The 15492-nt window shown below is 31.3% G+C and overlaps 4 protein-coding genes across 4 annotated transcripts; 1 reads left to right on the plus strand and 3 right to left on the minus strand.

Annotated features, from left to right (window-relative positions):
• Positions 1–173: 173 nt before the first annotated feature.
• On the minus strand, positions 174–4618 carry LOC123712893 (N-acetylglucosamine-6-sulfatase-like). Its single transcript, XM_045666254.1, has 10 exons — positions 4384–4618; positions 4034–4263; positions 3897–3956; positions 3429–3629; positions 2983–3135; positions 2479–2646; positions 1910–2111; positions 1363–1670; positions 990–1106; positions 174–615 (listed from the first exon to the last, which is right to left on the minus strand). Exons 2-10 carry the CDS (start codon positions 4142–4144, stop codon positions 436–438), a joined length of 1500 nt encoding a protein of 499 aa, XP_045522210.1. The 5' UTR covers positions 4145–4263; positions 4384–4618; the 3' UTR covers positions 174–435.
• A 279-nt stretch (positions 4619–4897) lies between these two features.
• LOC123713321 (trypsin, alkaline C-like) lies at positions 4898–5970 on the minus strand. The gene is made up of 2 exons (XM_045666924.1): positions 5674–5970; positions 4898–5286 (listed from the first exon to the last, which is right to left on the minus strand). The coding sequence occupies exons 1-2, from the start codon at positions 5968–5970 to the stop codon at positions 4978–4980; spliced, it is 606 nt and encodes a 201-aa protein (XP_045522880.1). The 3' UTR covers positions 4898–4977.
• A 2765-nt stretch (positions 5971–8735) lies between these two features.
• LOC123713077 (iron-sulfur cluster co-chaperone protein HscB) lies at positions 8736–10462 on the minus strand. Its single transcript, XM_045666569.1, has 3 exons — positions 9882–10462; positions 9572–9657; positions 8736–9449 (listed from the first exon to the last, which is right to left on the minus strand). Exons 1-3 carry the CDS (start codon positions 10151–10153, stop codon positions 9148–9150), a joined length of 660 nt encoding a protein of 219 aa, XP_045522525.1. The 5' UTR covers positions 10154–10462; the 3' UTR covers positions 8736–9147.
• Positions 10463–10682: 220 nt separating this feature from the next.
• LOC123713791 (transcription initiation protein SPT3 homolog) lies at positions 10683–11913 on the plus strand. The gene has a single exon (XM_045667645.1). The coding sequence runs from the start codon at positions 10827–10829 to the stop codon at positions 11772–11774; it is 948 nt and encodes a 315-aa protein (XP_045523601.1). The 5' UTR covers positions 10683–10826; the 3' UTR covers positions 11775–11913.
• The last annotated feature ends 3579 nt before the right edge of the window (positions 11914–15492 follow it).

Here is a 15492-nt window from a genome sequence, read left to right on the forward strand (position 1 = left end):
TCTAAATGCTAATTAAGAATGTGTAAGTGGTGTGATACTATTACATGGCTACATTGGAGTTTGATTTCCGACAAACAATTTTCACAAGATTAAATATATTTATAGTCGTAGTTATAACAACCGACCTTTAGAGTATCTTTTCTAATAATATCAGAGGTAAATAAAAAACTAGCAATTTCTATCTTGTTTTATTTCTACAACTAAAGTCTACCCGAGTACGACAAAGGTGAGACAAAATTCATTTTACAGATTGAATATAAGTAGCAATGTTTTATTTGTAATAATTTTATAACATGTTACAAATAGTGTAGCAGTGTGGTTGTGTATTGTCGTAAGTGGTGACACAAAAATAAAAAATAAGAATATATTAGATTATTTCGAGGAGGTCTGTGGACTTCTGAACAAGTCGTTCCAAGAAGTCGATTTTATACTGAGTTAAAATAGTGAGAAAAGTTTGGGATTTTCTAGAGGATTATCGCAATTATCTGCGCCTTTACATGTAAGCATCTGTGAAAGGGTTAGTTTGTACCAATGGCGGATAGAGGGCAGCACATCGTCGATGATGTTTATAAGTTCATAGGGATCCGTATTTAGGTTATACATTTCTTTGAAATTCTGGAAATAAAATCATTACAATAATAAATATTATAAAGATTTAAATTTTTATGTAAATTGTCATGTAATTAATAAATCGGTTAATGAAATTTTATTTTATTTGCAGGTGAAATTATTGTATAATGACGCACTTTAAGTGTAAAATATATAAATAATTTTGTTAACTTTGCTCTATGGAAATGCAGTAAAGGTTCACACAAATTTGTACGTCCAAGAAATCAATATTTTATCTACCTAACCGGTTAGCTTTGATAATTTTGGCGCCATTATCATGTTAAATTGACTTTATAGCCAAGTTACCTAGGTACCTAGTTATCCGTGAGACAAGATCTTTCTTACATAGTCGTGGTAAATTAAAAAAAAATATTATGTACCTGCTCATCAGCAAATGCACAGTACTTCATATTGACTCGCTTTGAGATATGTCGCAGACATGCGTACGTGTTGTTTCTTGAGTCTTGACACTTGCAATCATACAGAGGGTAACATTGCTGAAATAACATTTATGTTATATGTTGTCAGACATATTGAAAACGAGCTGATTAGTTTCCTGTATTAACCATGTTGAAAATGAAACATATTTTCTGCATTATAGATCATATACAATTATTTTATTTAGACAAACAGTCAAATAAACGTTTACAAAAATCACCTCAACTTAACGGGCGAATCTTTCCACTTTATCAACTTTCAAGCAGTTTTAAAGCATGTATAAACCTTTAATTGGAAACATGTTCAAACACTTACAGCCAAATGATCTCTATCATACGCCCACGGGCATTCTGGATCAACAGTTCCATCCCTCCCTTCTCCATAATACTCCACAAGCATGTTTCTTTCTCTATCTTTTGGCGTATTAAACTGTATTGGTTTCCCATCCATATATTTAGGAGGCTTGAGTCCCGCCAACTCTATAATCGTTGGGGCCAAATCTATGTTTAGTATGGGTTGATTGGCTGTGAAATTTTTAGCTATTGACGGGCCACGTATTATGAGAGGCACTTTAATGTCAGATTCGTATGGCTGACGTTTGTCGTATACTTGTGAGAATTGTCCTGTAAAAGATAATTAAATATTAAACAAACCTTTTGTATAATTAAAATGCTAATTTAAATCCGTTAAAAAGTGTTTTCTTAAATTTAAATCATTTAATATTAGAATGTAGCTAATGTAGGATGTAAGATTGATATGGTGCCACAGATAAGGACACGTAAATATATAACTTCTCAGTAACATCAAACAGCATACATACCACCTTATCCATTAACTTGTCTAGTCTAATAATGAGTCTTACCAATATGATATCCATTATCCGACGTATAAATAAGATATGTGTTATCCAACAAATTCTGGCTGTCCAGTGTTTCCACAATATCAGCGACCATCTCGTCCACAGACAATAAACTCTCCCAACGGGAACGATATACTCGGTCCAATTCTGGGAATATTGTCTCTGGTAGAGGAGATGGTGGCATTGATAACAGCCAGTGTTTATCCTAAAACAACACAATTTATGTATGTTAAGCTTATGTTGTCAACACATTAATGATCAATGTTATGAAGGTGGGATTTTCTTTAGATCATAAGTAAGAGAGAACATATTTTATGTTTCAATTTGACGTTTAGCTTATATGTTGTAGTATAAATTGTGATAACTAATGTATAGTTAACCCAATTTAACTATTATAATAATTTATTTTGAAATTATAAAAGTGGTTTGATTTAGGACCGTCAATGTGAAAATTAAACACAGTTTAACACAATAACTTAGTTTCTTTTAATATATAATTTAACCAGTCAGTTATTAGTTTATGACAGACAGATATGATTTAAAAATTCATAGACAGATTTAAGAATACGCACCTCAACCCGGATATTAAAGTTAGGATGTCTAACAGCAGTGACATTGTTATAAATATCTTTGTGTCGAGGCGCAGGTGTAAATGGTTGGTGTGGTGCCGGCGGGGCTAGCACCATCAGGAATGGTTGCGATTCAGTTTGGTTCTCTATGTAACTGACGCCTAAATCACGCTAATAAGGATAAACAATTTGTTAATACTGAACTAAGGTAATATATAAAATATATAGTAAAATAGTATACTATTGTTAAGGAGGGAAAATATATTGTTGACTTAAGTTCTCCACATTCTTTCACTTACATTTTTCAAAAAACAACTCTGATTTCCTCATGACAAAGACAAAAAATTGTGGCACCCCATAATTAGAGTATTCTACTTTAGAATGGTTTAAATGGTTGAAGTTGCCATCAAGAAATAAAAATATAATTAATTAAATTTTAAACTCCCAGAATAGGTCAAGTTGTTTTATATTTATAAATTTTTTTTTTTTCATTAAAAATATACTTACAATAACATCAGTAAGGTACAGGTTGGTAGAATATGTGGGCACACCATTATTAGAGATTGTATAGTTATAGTAGACAGAGTTACCAACTAGTCCATGCCAGTCACTCCAGCCCGAAGGTACATTTTCAATTCCACCTGCTTCTTTGGTACCATACTAAAATATTTTTATTTTACACATTAAAAGTAATTTGGATCATAACTTATAAATTTGTTGAGTTTTTATTTTAAACAAAACTTTAATTTGAATTTTATATGTAAGTAGATGGAACCAATTACAATAGTCAATGTTTATCATATATCCTCCCAGTTTGAGGCTAATATTTTTATCAGTGAAGAATTAAGTATGTATTTCATAAGTCTCAATAATATATATTGACTCTAAAATCAAATCAAAATTTCTACTTTTGTAAGTAAAGCCTTATAGGATAGGAATTAAAAGATACTTACAGCATTTAAATACTTCCCAGCATAAAAAGTATTATAGCCAGCACCTTTTAAAGTAGCTGCAAATGTTTTTGCTTCTAACCTTCTCCAATATCTTCCATTGCAGCCACCATGAAGGCTGTTGTTCCAAGTCAGATGGTTGTGGACATGTAGACCAGAGAGTAAACTAGCACGACTTGGACAACAAATTGGTGATGTTACATACTGTAATTTGATGATTGATTATTCGTTAGTACTTGCACCTGTCAACACTTATTTAACATTTTAATGTTTTTTTGACAATAGTAAAAACAAAATCAAATCAGTATTTCAGATAAAATTTCATATTAATTTGCATATTGTATAATATAAATAATATATACACTAAATATATCAAGATCATTCTTATCTCCTCAGCTCTGTAATTTGTTATTTTTTTTATTACTTAAGTTACATTTTATTGTATATTTAAAAAATATCTTATGTACTTACAGAGTTTGCAAAAGAAGTGCCTTCATTTGCTATGAATCTCTGCACATTCTGCATTGGTGTCTGTAAATTAAATAAAACAACAATTCAATTTGCTAATTCATTTATTCAAATTAAGAAAGTACACTTAATTTACTAACCATTCCTCCTAATGTGACATCTTGATCATCTGTAAGAACTATAACAAAGTTTGGTTTTCTATCCTCACACAGTGAGGTGTGGAGGAGTAATAAGAAAATAAAACTTAACATTTTACTATAATTTGTGTGGTGTTATTTATTGAGGCACTGCTGGCATTACTTCTAGGCCCGTGCACTCTTTAGCTATTACTATGCCGATTGCGAAAAACCCAACACTTTTTACAACTGACCTGAAAGATAAGGAAAAAATTGCGGTAATGATAAAGGGAGGTGATTGTACGCAGGAATTGGTTAAAAGATAAGTTTGAACTGGAAACCTTATACTTTGAGGTTATGAAAAATGAACTAACCATTTGAAGGGATCATAATAAAAGTCCTGGACAAACCCAATAACACCTTTGCTTCCCATTATACTTCAGCAACAAAATTTTAACTTTCTTTTTTGCAAAAAGTAATAAACGTTTAATTTTAAGTCAATTATGAGACTCGGAAGAAGCTTTATGGAACGATTTCTGAATTCTGATTTCTGATATCTATTATCTGGAGTTAAAAAGAAATATGAATTAAGACTTATGAAGTATCAGTGTATTTGACAGTTGACCTCATGACCTGCATATAATATTAGTGTAGTATCTAGTTTTATTTAAGATTTAATGAAAATGAATATACTTTAGTTGATACCTAATGGGTTTTTTGAAAATTTTATATGCTACTTAAGATTGAAAACCTCTAAAAAAAACTTGCCAGATTCACCATTTTGTGTAACGAGTTTAGTCTGAAAGAGTAGGAAATAATTGTTTTCTTTTTGATCATTGAGGAAAAAAGATCAGGGGCTGTTGGCGAAGAAAATACAAAAGCAACGACTAGAGTTAATAATTTATTAATAAAATGAACAATTTGACCACAGTCTGACTCCTCATAACATCATTTGTTTTTATTTATAATCACTTGTGTCGTCTTATAGCATTTACAATCCAATCAACATAATAAGATACTTTGGTGTACACTCCAGGGTAAAACCGATTACCGCATGTATATCCAAAGGACACCAAGCCTGCAACTACACCTTTATAAAATATTGGTCCACCAGAATCTCCGAAGCAACCATCTATTCCATCGATATCGATATGACCCGCACATATCATAGAATCTGATATAACAGAGCCAATACTTTTATAACGAAGACTGCATTCCATTTGATCCACTGTGAACAGTGTTGCTAGTTGAAGTTGATCTGCTTGTTGGCCTCCAACCTAAAATACATATAAAGTGCTTATAAGCGAGGATCGTACTTATTATATTCAAAGTTAGTAATCTATATGTAAAAGTAATTTAGACGGTTTTAATTTACTATACCTAGAAAAGACTAACAAATACGCTATTTTATGAGGGTAAGCAACAATGTTTCACAATTCATGAAGTGACAACCGTTTTCTATACAACAATAGACAGTGGTCACCATTGCAATCTACAACTCAAGTGTGTTGCGAACCGTTTCTTCCTAATAATGGTTTATTAAAAATCAGCTAACTTTCACATTTTTATGGGTTCAATAAACGCGATGCTGAACAGGATAAAGATAAATGACGAGCTAGTAACAAGAGATATATCTATCATACTTTTATATCTTTCACACATACCTGTGTGACTCCCCATCCTACCAAGGTACATAAGGAATTTTGCATAAGCTCTGTTCCTTTGTTGGCAATCGTGGCCTGCTTGATCGTGTCGCCAAAATAAAACTTTTTAGCGATGACCAGGACCGCTATATCGTTGGTAAAATAATATCTATCAAATTCTTGATGCGTGACCACAGTCTTCACTTTATGGAGAAAGCCACCTCGGCTGCGAAAAGAGGACCCTACACGTACTCGCCAGAATTGAGGATCACTGTAGCTGTAACATATTTTTTTTATTAAGAAAAACCCAAAGCTCATTATACTGTGTTGCTATTCGTAAATAATTTTCAACTACATACGATGCTAGGAAAGAGCTGGGAAACCTGACACAAGTTCCCCAAAGAAATAAATAAATTCATGTATGTACTTATAAATAATAACAATTTATTTATACGAATTTATGATTGATCTATAAAAATATAGTTTAAGATTTTATTAAACCGAGTTATTGATCGAGAAAAGCCGATATTAGAAAAACAGTGTATGTTTTATGATACCGATTACCGATACCCCTATTTGTATAATAATAATATATAAAGCTTAATATCCTAATGATAAAACTGTTGATTATAAGGAGCGTTAGTTGTGATTATGCTTGCTTTATGAATTGTGCCTGTCTCATTAAATTTTGTTTTAATTTTTTTTATTTGGTACCAATGCATCAGATGTAATATATAATAATAATAATTTTTGTCTTATAAAATTTCAAACAGTAGGAACAGTTGCATTTGGCATATTTCATGAGTTTGTTTTTCCTTGCGACCTAAAATAATTGTACCTACCTAATTACCTAAAATAGAATGGTCTAAGGTCTATTAAGTCAAAGGTAGAACTTGTTAAAAATAACTTACTTATATCCAGTTTCACTGCTGTATTGAAAACAATGAGCTGTGGATAAAACGTGTCGAGAGGTGATTATGACTCCTGCGCAATGCTGGGAATACTGTCCTTTATCCCAGGGGTCTAATAACAATTGAGCAACTACAGGAAATTGTTGTATCGTAGTCGTTGACCCTCCCAATACTCGAATGCTTTGGGCGTTGGCTGCAGACCAAACGCGTAATTTAATATAAAGAAACTTGTATTAAAGTGAATTCGTAGGTAATTTCATATAAAAATATAATTTAATAACAGATTTATTATACCACGTTTTTTACAGATCAGAGGCAGTACGAGGGAATAGCCATGGAAAAGCAAACTGCTTTGAACATTGGATCATCGTTATATCTCGTACTAATATCAATTAAAAAGACATTTAGAGAATCCTGTTTTTTTTTGTTTGGTGTTTAGAAAGTAGTATTCTTTGTAAATGAAACAAAAAAAATTCAATTAAAGTTTTTCAAACTACCACAATTGACTATGTTCCGAATAATTTTAAAAATTACGAAGTAAATACGAATTCATTAAAATATTGTTTTGGAAGGTGCTTACTTACCGGTATATTTGTAAATGAAACAAAAAAAATTCAATTAAAGTTTTTCAAACTACCACAATTGACTATGTTCCGAATAATTTTAAAAATTACGAAGTAAATACGAATTCATTAAAATATTGTTTTGGAAGGTGCTTACTTACCGGTATATTTAATAAACCACGTTAAAACAAGTAGCTGTATGAATTGACAGTCCAAAATCATTTTTAGTGTTGCAGTAGGTATTGAGTCTGAGAATTTATGGTACTTTTCCTAAGAAAGCTTTCTTTAAACTGATGAGTCGCAACTCATACGGTACTTTCTTAAAGATTTATTGCGGTGGTGTAATAATAGGTATATAATTTTTAAGTAGCTTTGTACACATTGATGAAGAGATTATGATGCTTTAAATCTGAATGCTGAATTAAATCTCAGGGTGTTAATTTAGTATCATTCTGATTAGTAAGCGCTAGTTGACTAATCCACTAATGGATGATGTACGTTAATTTTCTTATACCTAAATTTAATTGACAATCAAATTAGCGAACTAGGTATACTGTAAAGTACTCTGACCTATTGAGTTGTTGTTGTTGAAACGATTTCTAAATCAAGTATCAAAATGGTTTCATATACTATATACTATTGTTATTCACATACAACTTCCTGTTTGTTTGTTTGCGAGATTTTTATGAAAGTTATTAAACTAATTTGTCAATATGAGATCTCAAGACGATATATATTTTTCAGGATTCTAATTAATGTGGGGTAGATTAATTAATAAGCTATTAAACTGATCGACTCCGCGACCCGCGTCTAGGTTCTTGTTATACCTATATTATCGTGCTCAGATAGCAGAAATGATGATTTCATGGTCACTTCATGATATAGGATTTATTAGTCAATGCATGTGACAAGAGATTATATATAAAGAAAAAATGGTCATTATAATATTTTTTACCTTGGCGATTTAAAAGAGTGACGGAGAATGATTACTAGTTCCTCTCGTCCGTTCTACGCTCTTAATTGAATAACTATAATAACTATCTTAGATTTAGAAGCATTATCGTTTTTACTGGCGGTCAAAAGTGTACATTAAGTAACCCGCACGATAAAATGATATGTTGATTGATTTAAGACGCATGTGATACCGAGTGCCATAGCTTGTTTAGGATAAAGCATAAAATAGGTACTTAGCGTGTTGAAGGAAATTACCGACATCAATCATGTTGGTAGGAGGCTGTGCGTAATTTAGAAATTTGACCAAGTATCTTAAAATTCTCGTTTTGAAGATATAATATGTTTATAATTGATAGGTAGTACCGTTTCAAATTGTTACTTTCTTAAGTGCACCAACGAAATTTTAAGAACAATACCATTTGCTAGACAGCCTTAAACCAAAAATTACATTTACAAACACATATCACGCACAGTACTGCGACGCGAAATTTTCAGCAGTGGCTATGGCTATTGCTAATCGGCTGATGGTTGGCGACTCTTTTCCCAAATATAAACTTTCCCCTGTTCATCATGCTACAAGATTATTTTTGGTTTGGCTGCCAGAAAAGAATATTCAAAGTGACGCATCCATTAGGTAATAAAGGAAAATCCGATATATGGACTAATTTTATTATAGAACATACATTTTATGTCTAAAAACCACTATCTAGAAACTGTTTAGAACTGTTACAACTAGCTGGGTAATGACTAATGCCGCACCATCAGACTGGTGTTATAATGACAAATCAGGATTGTATTGGCAAGCTGCAAAGTTTACTTGGCCTACAAAAATCTTGGTTCAATATTTATGCGAGTGACTCTTTAATATTGACACAAAGCTTCATTTTTTATCACAACAAAAACAAACATCACAGGGTTTTAATATTTTTGATTGTCTTTATCTGTAAAAAGTGTAATACAATTTAGAAGAAATAAAAAAATTAACATTCATATGTGTAATTAACAAAGCTATAAGTACTCTATTTACAATAATATTGTTTTTTTTGCATAATGCAAAAACATAAAATTTATCTTATAATTCCTTTATTCCGTATGGAGTTTTGAATTTGATTGTATATGCTTGAATAATATTTCATCTGTCCCAATAATTTCTTAACTTTTTCCATGTCACCACCAAAAAATGCAGTTGACAACTTCTTTTGAAGATCTTGAATGATCAATTTTATTTCTTTATTAAGTTTTATAATTTCAGCTTCTGTTTTTGCATTTTCAACTTCTTCATTTTTTTCCATTATTTGCATTAAGAAGGCAGGATCTGTCACCGTATTTTCTTCAATTTGTTTTCCTCTAAGCTTTAACATATATATACCTTAAAAAATATGATATTTTTAAATCTTTTTTTTAAATATAAGTATGTATATTTAAACTTATGGTGTTGCTTTATGATAATCTTAAAAATTTCATTTAAATGAGTGGTCAATAGTTATTTACCTCTTGGTAAGGGTTCCAATAGAGTTTTGTAGGCCTCATTGACTAAAGAGGAATATTTTGCTGATATTTCTTGCTCCATTTTATTTCTACAAACAAAAAATTACAATTTATTTCACAATATATTGATCTAGCAAACAGAATAATGATTATTTTTATAATATAATTTCTTCTGTTTTGTTGTTCTTAACTCGGACTCGGGACTTTATGAAGATGTTGTAAGGTATGAAGGTATGAGGTTAAGAAATTTAACATGGATAATTTAATTTAGTTTTGCTGTAATTGCAAATAAAAGCAATTGAAAAAATGATACCTGTTTGCATATTTGTCTGGATGCAAATATCTTTGAAGTTGCTTATATCTCTTTGATAGGTCCTCCTCATCTAGGTCATAGGTTTCATCAACCCCCATTAGCTTAAAGTAATTTTCCACATTGTCTGGCTTTTGAAGGGTTTTGCAATTTGAACAAAATAAGTTCGAAACTAAAGTTGTATCTTTGCCACATGACCAACAGTTTATGTTCCGAGCTTGTAATAAAACTAAATTTCTTGTTGATAAACTTGTAAATATTTTTTTGAAATACATTTCTAAATTTTTTCAAGTTCTGAGATAATATAAATATATTACGAAATTATTTGCGATGGTTATGAATTATATCATGAACCTATATTATTTCCTTTGACATTATTTTTATATCAAGGTATATATTTGGTACTGATTATCAGTAATCACATTGCTACAAGTACACTAGACAGCACATTTCAATTATCTTTAACAAAATACTACAATGTATAATGTATTTACATTATTTGTCCTAGCTAAAGTAGATTGAGATTTGAGATTCAGAATTCAGATTGCGCAAATATAAAGTTGTAACGATCAGCTGATTGCACAGACAAACGTTAGTGATAGTCACAGATTAAGTAGTAATGAAATAAATTTAAAGTTACTTGATTAATCAATTAGATATCTATCTATTCTGTCTATTTAGATAATTTTACATAGTTTGCGTTTGCGTTAAGGCTCTGTGGTTAGCTTTAAGATTAAGCTTGTATAGTGTATACTACTGTTATCTTATCTGTGGACTCATGAACTTTGAAGTTAGAAACTGACTTAAAGGGCGAGGTTACCCAGGTCATACAATTAAAAAAAAAAAGATGTTAAAAACAAGAACTAAGCTACTAACTGAAATAAACAAGTGGTAAAATCTTAAGTTTCTAAAATACTTTTTTTGTATGTACAAAATCGAGTTTCTAAGATGGTGTCTTACTTCACTTTAGATGCCACTGGTGAAGTGACAAATTTTCAGAAGGAAATTTCAAATATGATGCATGGTTGTGGTGACAATCCAAATCCAAATGCTGCTACAGTTGTTCTTGTAGAGAGTATTGTTTTACAACAATTGCGTTCCATGCTACAAGAAGCATTAAATCATTCCATTATGCGAGGAGCTAAATCTATATCAAACTTTGATATAATATACTTAATGAGGAAGAATCCTGTGAAGTTAAAGAGATTGCATGATTATCAAATTAAGTTAGAATATATAGAGAAAAATAGTCAAACCCAAGCTACCGTTAGCTTATCCACAGCACCTATTTTAGCAAGTGTAGAAGATGATAAAGATATAACTGCTAAAAAGAAACGCACACATATTGAATTTATCAAGGAACTTGATGAAGCAGATGAAGTAAGTCAAATAAAGTTTGATGTTATAGATTATTTGCGTAAAGTAAGAGCATCAAAACTTACAGAAGCCATGTCGTTTGAAAAATATGAGGCTTACCATAAAGCACGGTGTAGTTCCTTCCGCGGTGGTTATGGTACAAATAAAGGTTTTATAAAACTTGAAAAATGGGTTAACCCCAATAAAGAATTAAAAATAACCCTTCAAGCATTGGAAATACTTTGCTTCTTAGCTTATGAGACAGTAGCTGAAATAGTTGATGCTGTTTTTCTTATTAGGCAAGATAGCAAAAAGAAATCAGGGGATCCATTTAGTAAGTTTGAAGGTGGTTATTTCTGTAATCCTCTTAGTCTTAATAATTCAGTATACATTAAGTCAGGCTATGAGGGAGTCCAAGCAATTACAGTTGCAGAAGTTAGAGAAGTTTTAAGGAGGTACTTCACACCAAAAATTGGAATGAATGGATTGTTTTATAGAAACATGAGTAATGATTTGCCAATAAGATATATTGCTATTTAAGTTTTTATTGGTAAAGATGAGCCTACAGATTTTAAGTTCCCCAAGACTGCATGAATGAATGGACTGAATGGTTAATGGGTGGTTTAGCATAATGACATATTGTTTTCATTTATAAACATAACATTAAAGTTTATAATTAAATAAACGCTTTTGTTTTACTGTTTCTTTATATACACAAACATGACACCGAAATTTTCTGATCAAGCTAGATGGCTGTGTTTCAAATGAAGTTGTTAAGTTACTGACACTTTTTAAATTGTAATATTATATATTATAATTGTTATTGTAATGGAAAACAATATCAATGACAATTTTTAAGCATGCACCAAACTTCACTTGGTTACTGCTGAAAGTGAGAGGCCACACTATTTTCATTCTGAGTAAACTTAATTATTATTTTGTGGTTAATTTTTATTATGAGTATGAGGTAATGGTGTGCATTTGCTCTTCGGTGGTTTTACTTGCAGGTTCGTTAGCATAGACTCAGTGTGAATTAAAATAGTTTTTTTTATATCATTATTATATTGTAATAAATTTTCATACAGTTGAATATGTGAATTCTCTTTAAAAGATGCAAAGGTGCTACATATTATAACAATGTTCTAGATCTAGTTCGTGGTGGACCTTAACTATTAATGTTGTTAACAAAGTTTGCAACTTAGAGTGCTTCATAGAAGTTGCTCCAACTCAGGCAAAGCATGGCAATGGTAGAAAATACAAGCGGGTCAGAGCAGTTTAAAAAAAATTTCACTAATCAGATGGAAGTTATAAAAAGATAAAAACGCTGTTGGACTTCTTTTGTGAAAATATTTGTAATTTATAAGTATTAAGTAGTAAGTCCTTATGACTACGCTATAGGAATATGGATATGTAAGTCATTTACCTAACCAGTTACGTAGTCGAATTGTTTATAATTCGTGGTAAGAATATTAAAAAAAAATAGTATTGCAAAATTTACACCACTATTCCATTATATCTGGAATGCACTCCCGCACAAAATAATGACCCGTAACCTAAAAATATATAAATTATATAGAAATAAAAATCCACGTACGAAATGTACGTACGTACGTGATGTGAGTACACAGACTACATCTACGTATTTTCCTTCGTGACTACCTTTTAAATACAATATCTAATGTACGGTAGCTACAAGTGGGTTGACTCAAGAGCACAAGTGTACTTGAAGTACCCTCTAGATCCTACCATTTGGGCTCAACTCGATCTATACGATTAATTGAGAGGGCAGAAAGAGAACGTAAATTGGCCATCGACTAGAGACTTGCAACACACACTTGTGTAATATTAAACGAGTAACCGTTTACATTATTAAATAATAGACAGTTTTTTTTAAATTTAGTTGTTCTAGGGTATTCTTTTTTTAAAATGGAAAATGAACAAATATTTTGATTTCAGGATTGTCAATGGTGAAAACATATTTAAAAAAATTGTTGGAGAAATATTTAGCTCAGGAATAGAATCCGAAACAAGCGTTACTTTAATGCCTCTTTGTATAGGCGTAGAAATACAGTGGTTTTCGCGTATAACGACGATGAAGGGACCACTCTAATTTCGTCGTTATATCCGGTTAGTCGTTACAGGCAGTGGTTGAGATAAAGACGCATACATGTGTTTAATTTATATTAATTTGTTATTGAAGACATTTGCACACATAGATATTTATTGGTACATTAAAAAATATCTTAGAATATCACTTTGAAACTGACCCATAAATATAATTCACTAACGTAAACCTACCTACTTAGCTGATAAACAAAGGTCTCCATATTTACTGACCATCTGTGTTAATGTAAACAAAACATCTTTGTGTCTTCGTGGCTGACTCCGGTCGCAATATCTGCATGGGATTTCTAGGAATTTGTTACAAATGATTCATTAAAACATTCGCTACGCCCGAACACGGCGTAACATCCAAAGTCCCTATAGTCACATGAATATTTTACTAAAATGTGCATTAAATTCAAGGGACTTAGATTTAACGTCGTTATAGCCAAATAGTCACTACAACGAAGGTCGTAATAAATGAAATCCACTATATACTAAGAAGTCCTATTCATTAAAAAAAAGATATAACCTTTGTTTAAACCAACTAACGATAACTAGACTATCATTTACAAGCGCGTGCTTCTTACTGCCAGCAAAAAACTGGATAGTCTTGACAAAATAGTAATTCTTGGGGTGAGTTGTCGTCGATCAGGAGAAACAGGAGAAGTTGTGGTCGATCGCCTGCCAATTATGCGTCTCAACATGGTTAATGCTCTGAGACCAGCTTAGCAAGAGTGGTTTGTAAGCAGCAAGATGACGTATCAGTTAAGATTTTTCAATACAGGCACAACCTTCAGTAATGAACACTACTAGAATAACTTGTGTTATTTAAACAGATAAAAACATATTTTTATTTTGAAACGCATTAATCCAGTTACCACCGAGTTTCGTTTTCATTACTATTTTAATCATATTTTTCAAACCGTTATATTTTATTGAAAGTAATACAATATTAGAAGCTAACTTAAAGTAATTGTAATGACCACAACTTTCAGAATATCAAATGATTTACGTTTAAATCGATATTTCGGGCGTTATAAAGGGTCCTATTTAACCTCTATTTTCATGGAAAAGGTTGAACACACCGTTCTGCAAGTCATAATTCGTTCTTTAATATATTTATAGGGTATGCCCGTGCCGCAATCTGTTTCCGAAATTGGAATATTTTTTATTTTATTCTAATATTTTTAGCTAAAGGTAAGCGTTTGAAATATTGAAGCGTTTACGGAACTATGTAGAAAATAAAAGGTATGTTTATACGTCAAAAATGTGTTGTTATTTGATTTTTAAAACTGCGCGATGACCAGACCTAAATAGATATTAAAGATCACACGGGACTTGGTCACATTAACCTAAAAATATTTAAAATAGACTTTTATCGTATTTTGTTTTGTATATTTCAGATAAGAAAAAAATCTTTTTTAAGCCTTTCATTTATAAAAGCCCTAGATAAAGTGATAAGTATACAAAGTCGTGCTCAACGGCGTTTAAAAAGGCCACCAGCTAAAAATCTGATCTTAAGATAGATTTATTTTCATTTCCGTTTGAAATATCGACACGCTCTGATATCAAAAGATTTAGGGCTGACGTTTGAAGATTAAATCGGCTTTCCTATAGCACTCGTAGCCGCCAAGTGTTGATTGACATCTGAGAACGCTAAGGAAAAATCATACATTTAGGGATCTAAGACCCGTCAATTGCGAGGAAAATACGTTTAATGTAGTAATTTATTAAGGGAAATATGAGTATACCTTAATTTAAGGAGACTGGAATTTTTATTCTGTGGTAGGTAAGAATTCTACGAGTATATACTCATTAGATGCATTTATTTGTGATATATATATATATATATATATATGACTCTACAACCCTTTGGCATTCTATAACTCAGATTTCTGTATTTATTTCATTCATTAGTAATGGATAACAGCCAAGCTATTTTTAATTATAAAAGATCGTATACCGTTATCGTTTATACGTATAAAGAAAAATTAGACGTAGTTTCAACGCATTACCTCTTTAGCATGCCGACTAAGGGGATATTACTTGCGATCGATACAATTTAATATAATTTAATAATTATAAATTAGTGGTTTCCTAATGCAACATTTCATGATTTATTATAAAACCAGGCGTATAATAAAATGGCCAA

The sequence above is a fragment of the Pieris brassicae genome, chromosome 8, assembly GCF_905147105.1.
Source record: "Pieris brassicae chromosome 8, ilPieBrab1.1, whole genome shotgun sequence".
In the NCBI taxonomy this organism is placed as follows: Eukaryota; Metazoa; Arthropoda; class Insecta; order Lepidoptera; family Pieridae; genus Pieris; species Pieris brassicae.

Bases quoted from the DNA above. Each gene is read 5' to 3' on its own strand.
- LOC123712893 (XM_045666254.1), bottom strand. From the start codon at position 4,144: ATGTTAAGTTTTATTTTCTTATTACTCCTCCACACCTCACTGTGTGAG. The intron at 2,647-2,982 runs GTAAGTATATTT...TATCCTTATTAG, and splicing joins TGTACCTTACTGATGTTATT to CGTGATTTAGGCGTCAGTTA. The intron at 1,107-1,362 runs GTAAGTGTTTGA...ATGTTATTTCAG, and splicing joins ATGATAGAGATCATTTGGCT to CAATGTTACCCTCTGTATGA.
- LOC123713321 (XM_045666924.1), bottom strand. From the start codon at position 5,970: ATGAGCTTTGGGTTTTTCTTAATAAAAAAAATATGTTACAGCTACAGT. The intron at 5,287-5,673 runs GTATGTGTGAAA...TATGTATTTTAG, and splicing joins TAGGATGGGGAGTCACACAG to GTTGGAGGCCAACAAGCAGA.
- LOC123713791 (XM_045667645.1), top strand. From the start codon at position 10,827: ATGGTGTCTTACTTCACTTTAGATGCCACTGGTGAAGTGACAAATTTT.
- LOC123713077 (XM_045666569.1), bottom strand. From the start codon at position 10,153: ATGTATTTCAAAAAAATATTTACAAGTTTATCAACAAGAAATTTAGTT. The intron at 9,658-9,881 runs GTATCATTTTTT...TTTTGTTTGTAG, and splicing joins CCAGACAAATATGCAAACAG to AAATAAAATGGAGCAAGAAA. The intron at 9,450-9,571 runs GTAAATAACTAT...ATATTTTTTAAG, and splicing joins ATTGGAACCCTTACCAAGAG to GTATATATATGTTAAAGCTT.